This window comes from Mchenga conophoros, linkage group LG18 (assembly GCF_057382185.1).
Source record: "Mchenga conophoros isolate Kocher_MC1m ecotype Shallow Benthic linkage group LG18, M_conophoros_male_GT1.1, whole genome shotgun sequence".
In the NCBI taxonomy this organism is placed as follows: domain Eukaryota; kingdom Metazoa; phylum Chordata; class Actinopteri; order Cichliformes; family Cichlidae; genus Mchenga; species Mchenga conophoros.
In genome coordinates, this window is record NC_140543.1 from 20,758,995 (window position 1) to 20,770,530 (window position 11,536).

Below are 11,536 nucleotides of genomic sequence, written 5' to 3' on the forward strand. Positions count from 1 at the left end.
GATATGTACAGTTCATAGTTTAGGTTGTTTTTGTTTTGTTTTTCTATTTTTTTTTTTACCTTTTTTTTTTGCAAAAAATTGGATACAGTGTATTGCACGTTTATAAAAATGTCTCTTGTTTATAATATTATTTGAGAAAAAAATGAATTCAATGTTAGGTTTATTATCCAGTGCGAGAACCAAAAGTAAAGACTACAAATTAAAACAAAACATCCAATTTTGTTCTGCTTTTTGCATGCTATACATTTAGTCACGATCATATATATAAACTAATTTGAACAGAGGATGCTTGGGTCTTTTGGGCTGGTGTTCTCTCCTAATTAACACTTGCTAATAATGTGCTAATACAAGATTTGGTTAAGCCCAAATGTGTTTTGGCATGTGCTTCTTTGGACTATGATACTGAGATTCCTGCATATGCTCCTCTCCTGTCTTTGTGTGGGCATGCATGTGTATATATGTGCGGGCAGTAATGGGCACATAATGGTGCTCCTCTTCCTCGTTTCCACAGCAGCAAATTACATTACTACACTAGCAGGTTTCCATGGTTAATGCTGAGATCTGTTTCAGCATGGATGATGAATCCACCCCTTCAAAACATCGCTCTCCTTTCTCTTCTCCTCTCTCCACTGCTCCCTCTACCCCACCTCCCCCTTGCAGCGGATGTGTTTACCCGCAGCACCCTCCCCCCTCCCGCTCCTCCTGGGGAAAACGAATCTAGGTCAATCGCTCCTCCTGAATGAATTCTACTCTGACAAGCTCCTCCCCTTACCACTAAAGCGCCAGCTACAGAGCACGCAACCCTCCCCTCAGCCAGGGACACCCCCACACTCTCAATTTGATTGGCTCAGAAGCCTTAGTTTTCAGCATCTCTGGAACCTCATTGGCCCAAGCTGCTCAGTAATGCTGGGATTGGCTGGGCTGCAGGGGGTCTTGTTTCTGTGAGATGGTTGCCGTGGTGCCCAGGAAGATCTGTGCGCACATAGTGATCCCCACCAATCTGAGCCAGGCAGGGTGACTCCCTAAACATCACGTTGGCAGCAAAGCTTCCAAACTGGAATGGAGTCAATGCTCCCTGCAAACTCTAAATCTTTTTGTTATTAATGCAACCTGAAAACTCTATCAGTTTAACTTTGCAAAATGCATGTATTGTGATGCCCCCCCCCCCCCCCCCCCCCTGAGACAGTACTGTGCAGCTTGCATTTGTTGCAAGAAAAATTGTCTTGGGATAATAATGTTCAGTTAAATTACTCTAAACTGGTCTTACATTGACACAAGGCATATTTGAAGAGGAGTTTTAAGCAAGGTTAGAACTGTCAAAGCAGTTGATGCACGGAAACAGCTTAAATTACTAACAATGTGGCAATAACCTTCTATAAGCAGCACTATTATTACTCTGCTGAGTTGAAACCTACTATGCTGAGCAAGAGATGGAGTTTGTATATAGAGCAACACCTGATGATTACATGCACAAGGATAAATAATCTCAACGTGCTCCAAAGATCTTATCATACACACACAATCACATGCATTATAAGTGACTACTTCCATCTCTGTCTCTACATGGTAGTAACCACATGCAACCTGATTTATCTGTTGGGAAGCAGAAATATGCAAACTACCATTTGCTAATTTGATAACAAGAGAAAAAAAGGACTGTGAGAATGAAAACTCAAACAAAGCTACAACCTATCCCAAACTTCTTAATTTTTCTTTGGTATTATAATGGTATTCTCAGTTTATATGGCCTGTTCATTTTGCGGTATGTTATTAAATGCATGCTAGAGTAGGTCAGCCCTCACGAAATGGAAAACCATGACCATCAGAACATATTGCAGCACAGATGTCTTTAAATATTCATTTATTATTATACATGTGCTTCAGGCTGTCATGTTTGCAATGTTGTTTAGCATAGCCAAAATATGGATATATATGATATATAATACTTTAATCACAGTTCAATCCCATATTGTATTTACACCCTTCATCTTATATCAGTTTACACCTATGGTAGGTCAGTGAAAAGCATACACTGAATAGTTAAATTTCATGTCATTGTGAGAGAAGCAATGTTGAAGAGGTCCCTGCAGTTCAGCTATATATAGTGCATCAGTCTTGTGTGAAGTGCCACCACCACTCACCGTCACATCGCTCCCCGCGGCAGGTGGACATGGGACTATGGTCCACTGCCTCAGACGACATGCTCAGCTTGGTGGCTGGGTCTCTCCTGGGCTTAGGCGGGGGCTGCTTCCTAGAAGTTGGACTTCCCACTTCCTCCTCTCCTCCACCCCCAGTGTTCCCACCACCGACCGAGTGAAGGGACTGGGAGCGTACTGAGAAGCCCTGCCCACAGGCGATAGGGTGCAGGTGGGGCACGGGCATGCGTTCCTGGGGGTCTGGCATGGTATTTAAGCCCATACGCAAGTGCTTGCCCTCAGTTGCTATCTCCTCACCCGATCTGAAACAGCGAAAGAGGAAGGACAAAGAGAAGGGTTAAGAGATCAGAATGAATAAATGTGGAATGCAAAGAATAAAAAAGATAAAGACACAGAAATACAGACATTCCACAATCCAACACATTACAATCAAACGTCTTTCATTTGATCGAATGCGCACGTAGGTATGTGCATTTCATTGTGTGCAGGTGGTCAAAATGACAAGAGCACTAAGTTAACAATAACAGATGTGTTAGTGCCATTGACAGGATGGCTTCTTTCAGGGCAAAGCATTGATTTGAGTTTAACCCTGGATATGACTGATAACCCTCACACAAGCACACACAATCAATCCCTTTAAACGGATGATTGGGCTGAATGGAGTGTTAATGATGTCTGAGTGTTGTGCAATAATGGCGTGAAGGGAAGTGTGTGCTTGAGTGTAAATGGGTGAGTAAATGAGTTCAAGCTCTGACTGTGTTTTAGCATCATATTAAAGAGACAGCAGAACTAAACTTCATTTCAGAGATTCATCTATTTGAAAAATCTCACATTTGCATCTGTGACATTGTCAACCATGCATGTTGGTATGGATGTATGTGGGGGTGACCTCTCAGCCTGTTACTTTGCTGACTATGACTCCCTCTCTGGCCAGCTGCTGAACAGAAGGTGCTCAGTGGGTTGGGTTCATTGGTCAGGGGCTTAACTTTGCCTAGCAACAGGGTACCCATAGAAACCAGACACAAAACCAGCTGCCACTGCACAACAATAATAAAGCACACGTGCACGCCATAAGCACATGATAACCGCAGCAGGGTTTGTTTTAATAGTATACTGCTGATATAAGTTTAAAAAAGGGACCTGCAGAAACATGTAGAGGCACAGAATGAACAAACCCAGAAGTTAAAAATCACAAGTTTATGTAAATAACTATAATATATATATATATGGAAAAAAAAACATCAATGAAGAAATTATAAATTCTTTATCAACAAGATTCAGCCACAGGTGTTTTGGGCATGCATCTGCTGTGACGTGCACTTTTATATACATTGGTTGGTAGTGTGGGGGTGGCTGGGTGTGACTGGAGTACTGGTGCCTGGGTTATTTATAGGATATTTGCCCAGTGATTGGCTAGAGGACAGACCACAGGTGCAGCAGGCGCAGTTGGAGTTGATTTGTTTTTGAGCAGCTCTGGTTGTCTCACTGTGACACCATGGGATGGCAAAACAAGGCACCCCCCCAAAAAAACAAACAAACAAACAACCCCCCCCCCCCAAAAAAAAACCCAAACAAAACAAAAACAAAAAAACAAACACTTACTAAATGACATACTGAGAAATAAGGAAGGAAAAACTTCTGTTTGTGTCTGCATGCACGTGTGCACAAAGGGCAGGGCAGTCGTTGGGAATTTGCATGCATATGCAAACATAAGTAAATGCGTGTGCATCTGTGTGTGTGCGTGTGTGTGCATGAACGTTGGATAAGGGTCGTTTTGAAGACTCTTAGAGATTTAAATGGATTTGTATGTCTGTGACTGTGTGGATAACTTTTTTCCCTCTGATGAAATACAATAAAAGAAAACCAGAGTGAGAGTGTGCTAGGCAGGAAGGCCCGCCTCACTCAAACCAAACGTGCTGATTTGATTGGCCTATGGCTGCTCCAGCTGTTACCAGGCAGAACCCAACTCCTGCAACTGAGCTCACACTTAATCTCTCTTTAACATTTTTCCCCCCATTTTCCCCCCAACTCTAAAACACACTTGTTCTAACAAGCTCTTTTTTCCTTTACACGATCACACTGTCAGTTTGCTCTTTCCAACCCTTTCTCGTAAATATTAATAATATAAATAATAATATATTCCCTTTTCCAGTTGTTCATGCCCATGCACGCACATAGTACGCAGGATGCACACACAAATTCTTACACTCTCATAGTCTTTCACTTACTGTAAAAAAATGGGTCGTCTCATTGACCTACTTATAGGTCTCATAAAAAATCCAACTATTTTTTGTCTCTTTCTCCAGTGACTGTGAATTAATGTTTTAGGTTTGGCAACACCTAAAAGAAAGTGAACAGCAGATGACACTTTCCTCAGGTGTCACCCTGTCCCATTCACCAAAGTTACAGTACAGGACTGCATAACAATGAGGACATTGAGATCTTGCTGGTAAGTTAAAAATAGAGGCAAAGAAAGATTTCTGAATTTTCTCTAAAAATGCCACTTTGTTTTTCTAATGCCAGCAGTGTAAAGTTGAGCTTTGATCATGCAAGTGACGTGCCATTTGCATATCCAGTCATACTGGGAGCCAAAAAAAGAGACAGAGCTCTTTGGAGATGCATGGACCATTGAGAGAAGCATGACAGGGATCAAAGTGTTCCTGGATAAATAGGTTAAAAAGCCACATCTGGTCAGATATAAATGCTCAACTCCCCAAAAGCACCTTAATTATTTGATGAGCTGCTAAAATTGCCATCAGCTGCTAAAATACTTTGAGCCAGAAAGACTTAAAGCAAGTAAAATTATTTTTAGAATGTTTGAGAACACTGGAAAGCATAAATTACAAGTACCCAGTGTACACTCATGCTTCTTTCCGTCCTATATTACGACAAACTTTAGATTAAATTAATAGATTAGACATCATTCTAAGACCTAATAAAAAATCATATTACTCAGTATGATGCCTGATGGATATAGTTTCTTTTTATGCCATGATTGTAAAGATCTGCTCTCTGTTTTTGTGGATTGCAAATGTCCATGTTGTCACCAACAACTTTCAAAATCCCTCCAAATACCCTGGTATCATCTCCTGATAATCTAACACCCAGTGGTTCTCTAACAAGCAGGATTTTTCCACGCGCTAGGCACATGTTTACAGCGTGTGCCTTTTATTTAGTGAAGTTACAGTTTCACCATGCTCAGTGGCACTGCTCTAAAAAACAGTGCAGTCAGACATGCGAGTGTTCATAAAGCTGGTTAGAACCCTCCTCTCACACACACCCAGACACACACATTTCCATGTTTCCAGATGGTTTTTAAATAAAGGTGTTTCGAAACACTTACATCATCAGCCTAATTCCCACCCTCACTTCCTAACTTCCTGGGTGTTTTACTGTCCTGGCCCACCTCATTCCTTCTTAATTGTAAAAGCTTGCCATCTCAAAAATAGAGCAGTGATGACCTCCATACAAGGACAAGTCCCAAATAAGTCTAAAAGTGAAAAATTAATTATCCTCCATAGATCACAGAGTGCACTGATCCACACTTGTAAACTCCATAACATAGCAAATTAACAAACCCTCTGGCTACTTGTCCCAATTTCCTCATCCTTAAGCACGGGATACCCAAAGGCAAAGTGGTTTGGGCTCATACCACACGGGTCCAAATGCCCTTGAGCATCAAGTCCCCTGTTTCAATATCCAGCTGGCTGGACCATTTGTTGCATGTCACCCCCCCCCCCCCCCCCCTCTCTTTTCCCATATTCCCTGCTTTAAATGTATTCAAAACATACTATTGAGGTTTTCATATTTGCAAGCACTTTTTTTCATCCTACCTCCTTATGGCTTCCTCCTGTTTTCTCTTCTTCTCATTTTTTTCCTTCAGGAATATCTTGTTTCTCTCATTCCTGGCGTGGTCCAAGTTCTGAGCTACCAGGCCGTTGTAGGCTCTCAGGCCATTCTCTTCAACATATTGGAAAAAGCTGAGAGTTTCCTCCTCTTTGGAGCTCATCATTCTTCAAGTATTTCCACTGCATTCTGGGGGGCATATAAGACATATCAGTCATAATTATTCTTCGAGAAGGGTCACAAAATACAAGAGTGGGCCAGTCATGAGAAAAGCTGGATTTCACAGGCCACACGTTAGTGCCACATGTTGAGTATATGTGACATTGCTGTTGATTTTGAATATGTCTGAATGTTGCTGTAGAGTAGGTGGTGGGCCTTGCATCATGTCTGGATCCAGAAGAGTATTTTCCCTGGAGGTTTGCAACATCCTTTTCTACCGTTCACTCTGCACACAGATGCACACACGCACACACAAAAAAACACACGCACATGCAAACATATACAAAAGCTCATGTGCACATGGAAAGAGCTAAGACTCACTATTTAGCAACAATTACTCATAACCTTCTGCTTCAGTGTGGAACAGTAGCGGCTGCTAATTTTCTCAGTTGTGTTTGCACATTTTCTGGCTGAAATTACTGGCTTTAACCAAGCGAGTGTGTGAATGAGACTGAAAAAGGGCTTTCATCTTCTGCAGTCATAATATAGCCTGGACTCGGAAAGCATAAAACTCCTGGAAGCAATCAGATCAGCACAAATGAAACAAAACTATGAAGCATGCTTTTACATTTATAAATATCATCAATCTTGTCTCTTAAATCCTCAAATACTCTCTTCTCGAGTCCTGCCTTTTGAGTCGGTGATAACATTAATGTTCTTAATGAAAAAAGTGAGAAGAAGCCTTCTCTGTGAAATGTCGACACTTGTGCAGTTACTCAGTGATTCACTCCTAGACGGTAATTAGTTTATAAAAGCAATCGTTTGCAGCCACTTAAAGTCGAGGCACAGAACGAAGCAGATAATGATGCGATTCAGTCTGCATGTATGTTCACTTGGCTGAAAACAAGTGCAACCGCATGTAACGCAGTACATACAATGTGCAACGGCCAAATGTGAATTTCGAGAGGGCAGTGGTGGAAGAGGAGAAGACAGAGCATGCTTTTATGTAGGTCAGTGTTTTCAGATCAACCTAAGACTCATGCTTGTTTACGTGTGAGACAAGCACTGAGTGTGAGCTCGCGTGGGGAGGGGGAGGGAGCTTGTGATATCTCGATATATGTTTGCATGTGCATGTGTGTGTGTGTAGAGAGGCAAGGGGAGCAAGGGGGGTCTTGGAGGGCAGCCAAATGGAGATTGCATGGCCAACTCAGAGGCTAGCCATTGTCTGGCCATCCCTCAGCATCCATGATGCATCTCAAAACTGTTTTGCATAGGCTTTTACAGGCAAGATGAGAGGACTGATAAGAGCCAAAACACAGGATCTCAAGAGCAAAGTTCAAACTAGGGCAAGGATGCCTGGTGTCAAGTGGTGCAGAGATGTTTTCTCCTGATAATCAGGTTTTATCACTAATGCACAGGCACAGTGTAACACCTACAGCTGCACAAATACCAATTTTTTTTCAAATCACAGTTTCTGAGGGAAAACGAAGCACACTAGTTAGAGGTACGGCAATGGGAAGGCACAGTTCAAACAGTGTTTGAGCTGAATTAAGCCTGCCTGCCTAATCCCTGTAAGCCTGCAGCAGCACTCTGCACTGGAATCAACTTGTTTATCACAGTGTTTTTACCAACCAAACCTTTCTCACTGGATTGTCCTCCCTCAACTCAATGATACAAAAAGCTATTATTAATTTTTCATCTCCATAAAACCTGTCAGTTCAGTGAACATTTTCATTCTCTTTTTTTTAAGCAAAGCTTGTTTTGCTCAGTGCCTTGCTCAGTGACATGATGCATTCTCTCTCTTTTCTGTCTTGCCCCTTATACCTCCATTTGCCCTAGTTGACATTGGGTGCAACAGTTGGAACACAGAGGTGCACTTTGCTTTAAATGATAGTGGCACACCATTTCTGTTTCTAAGCAACCATGTCACAGGAGAAGGCCAGCATGGATATTCTAGAGACACACTGTCAAGAAAGATTGCAAGGGCAAGAATCTGGTGACAACATGCATGGGTACTTGCGTATGCATATACACACACGCACACACACAGACACACACAATCATTCTAGGACCAAGTTAAAGCTAATGTTTACTTGATGCAACACTTGGCATGTCTTTACACTTGATTTATTTTTATAGGCACTTGAGAAGGGTGCACAGTAGCATTAGACAAGCAGGCATTTTTTGTCAGTGCTTTGTGGGTTTGTAGGTCAGTGCTGTGAATAAAAAAAAAGTTCTGATGCATACTTACAATAGGGTTGTGTCCTTACTGGTTTGTGGACCAATGTGAGGTCTGTCTTCCCCTGACAAGTCCACTGTACACTAATGAACTCTGAGCTATGCTGCAGCACCAGTGCACTATTCCACTTAAAGCCACATAGACTTCCATCCATTGTATGGTCCAACTGATTGGCCAGCTAGAAAGACTGCCTGTGACCCAGGATAAGGCTGGTGCCAGAAGGGAGCCGGGCCATTGGGTACCCGGCCCAGTGCTCCCTTCCCTGGGCAAAAAAGGGAGACGCGTCCGCTCCAATCCAGATATTTCCACAGTTCAAGCCAGATGTCAGCTTCACTTCTTCAAACATCTGCACATGCTAAAGATGGAAGGAAGATGCAGCATAGCAGCTGACCGCACCCGCATACATCTCGCAAATGCACACTAACACACTCACACGCTCTGACATGAAGCTCCCACTTGCAGTTACAGACCAGGCACTCAAAGTCTTTCTAATTTCCAGAATGTCTTTCCTTCTGCTTTAACATGTCAAAGTGCTGCCGGGGTAAAAGGAATCCTTATCCACAGTGCCCTCAAGGTTCAGACCGAGGTAGAGCAAAGTGATGTGCATTTCCAGGTAAGGCATTCCCTGCCTGCTCCCTCCGTCCCGCTTAGACAGATAGGTCTGCACGCTCACACTGTGCTTAAGCAGATGACACTGGGCTTCCCAACTATAGATCACAACAAGAAGAACACGCCCACTGCCTACTGTAGCCACCTTCCACTAGAGCGTCATCCTCTGTCCCTCTTCTTTTTTTTCTCTTGTGTGCTTTTCAACTCATCTTCAAAAGCACTCATACCCCAGCCTCTTTTTGCAGTTAGTCATTTTTATGCTCTCGTCCTGTGTGCCTCGCCTGCCTTCCCTTAGCAACTGGGCTGTAACTGAATCGTGTTTTTCTGCTTTCAGCACCACGGAGAGCTCTCTCTGTCAGGGGGCGAAGGCGGGGGGTGGAGGGTTGAGTGGGTGGGCACATTCAAAGGGGGCCAAGTGGAAAGAAGGGAGGAGGGATGGAGGGGGGGCCTGAGTGGGAGGAGTCACCAGGTTGCCAGGGTGTGACCTCATTAGACACAACCTCCTCTCCCCCTGGCAACCGATGCGATTCCCCTCCCTGCTACCCCCTTCCTCCCTCCCTCTCTCTCTCACAGCTCGTAAACAACACCAGGACATACACACACACATATAAAAAAAACCCACTTGCGGTGTTGCTGTGTTGCTTTCAAGTTCATTCATTACATGTACAGTAGTCAAAACAAAGAGTAATAAATGCACGCAGGCAAGAAACAAAAAAAAAGAGAGAAAACAACAATACTTTTCCCTTTCTAATGCGCACACACATTGACCTGCTGATGCAAATTTAAAATATGTTTTGCATAGAAGAACAAAACAAGCAATGCAGTGCAGAGACTTGTTCCCAGTGGCCACAAAAGATGAACGGGATGAAAACAAGGACAGAGTTGAGCCCGAGTTGCATGTTTGTTGGTGGGTGGAGGTGGGGGGTGCTGCTACTGTGACTGTTGTGCACCCCCGCTTGACTGTCTGGGGGATAAGTATTGGTTTCAGTAGCGCTGTCAGTTGTTTCAGTGGTGAGAAAGCCTGGTCTATGGTGCATGAATCAGGGGTTAAGGGAGGGTGAGCTGTTCGAGTTGGTGGGTAGGTTGATGGTGGGGGGGGGGGCTGGGTTTGCTTGGATGGATTAACACCATCGACACAAAAGGATTAGCGAGCAGAGATCTGTTGTTTTCGTCAAACCTTCCCTCCATTTCTCTTAACCCCACCACCACCACAAGCTTGGCCAGGTTGTGTTTTATATTTTGTTGGGGGTATAAAAAAAGGGGGGTTGGAGGCAACAAAATGATTTTTTCACAAACATGTGATGGTCAGGTTAGGGAGGAAGGGAAGGCTTAAAAAAAGGCCAGCAATGGAACTAGTGAGTCCACCACGCTGTGCTGTGCTGACCTGCATTTGATTATCAAATTAGGCATTTGTTTTTAAGTTAATACAGGAAAAGAAAATCAGGGCAAAAAGCACTCACTTAAAACACACTTTTAGATAAATCATGCTGCATGTCCCAAATAGACAACTGCTATGCCCTCGCTTAGATAAAAATCAGCTGTCGAAAGGTAGACACCCCTTTTTCCTGACTATTGAGAGGGATGTGGTCGACTGATCATGCACAAAGCAAGTCGCTCTATCCAGCATACGCACACATAAACATGCACATATACAAAAAGGTCACTCTGACCTTAGTGCATGGTTTTTGTGTACTTCTCAAAAGAAGTATTTAGATCCTATCGGAGCTCAATGAACACAGACTGTATGGAAATCTCAGGGGTGAATGGGTTAAACTAATTTTTCCACCACGTGCGCAGGAGTACTTTGTTTTGTGAACAGTGGAGGACACTCCCTCTGGGACAGAATGGAGGGTGAAATAGGATACAATTCCTCTAACTTTTCAGTTCACGCACGCTTACAGACACACAATGACTTGCATAAAAATGCATTAAGAATGCCTAAATAGATGCTTAAAAGCAAGTTTTACTGAATTGAAATGAAGTAAGGTGGTTAGATTGTGATAATGAATATATCATTTTTGCACTGTGGAAATAAAGAACACAATTTAAAGCTTTTGGTGTGGTTATGCTGATGTCTAGATTCCATAATCATTTCTCTTAATTTAATTTAATCGTCTCTTAACACCTTATTTTTTTCAATCATTGCAAGACTAAATATAAGGTTACATTTGCATGAGCTTAAAGTTGCTTAGGTTCAGTGGCAGTTGTTGTATGCTAAATTTTGAGGGGGAAAAAAGCTAATTAAACGAAAACAGAATTTTAAATGTGACAATAACAAAGTCAATAAATATTTCCAGTGGACACGATGCATTTTTACCCCTATTTAGTGAACAATAGATGTCCTTTGTTTGTTGTTGTTGTCAATTTAGCGCTTAGACTACATCCTCCTCATTTAGTATCAAGCCAATAAAATGCACTCAGTCATTCAGATTCAAGTCACTTGTAAAGTATATAACCTTGCCAGTTCATGTGTGTAGTGAGACATTAATGACTGTACAAACAGAGACCAATGTGCCCTGCAGCAGAT

At 42.7% G+C, this 11,536-nt stretch overlaps 1 protein-coding gene across 1 annotated transcript in view; it reads right to left on the minus strand.

The window, feature by feature from the left end:
- nyap2b (neuronal tyrosine-phosphorylated phosphoinositide-3-kinase adaptor 2b) overlaps nucleotides 1-9,314 on the minus strand; it is a 20,616-nt gene extending 11,302 nt beyond the window's left edge. The window contains exons 1-3 of the mRNA XM_085255697.1: nucleotides 8,413-9,314; nucleotides 5,990-6,191; nucleotides 2,142-2,458 (exon numbers count right to left, since the gene is read on the minus strand). Of these exons, the coding sequence (XP_085111823.1) occupies nucleotides 2,142-2,458; nucleotides 5,990-6,168 (496 nt within the window). The 5' untranslated portion in view covers nucleotides 6,169-6,191; nucleotides 8,413-9,314. The remainder of the gene's footprint in view (nucleotides 1-2,141; nucleotides 2,459-5,989; nucleotides 6,192-8,412) is intronic.
- Between the last annotated feature and the right edge of the window lie 2,222 nt (nucleotides 9,315-11,536).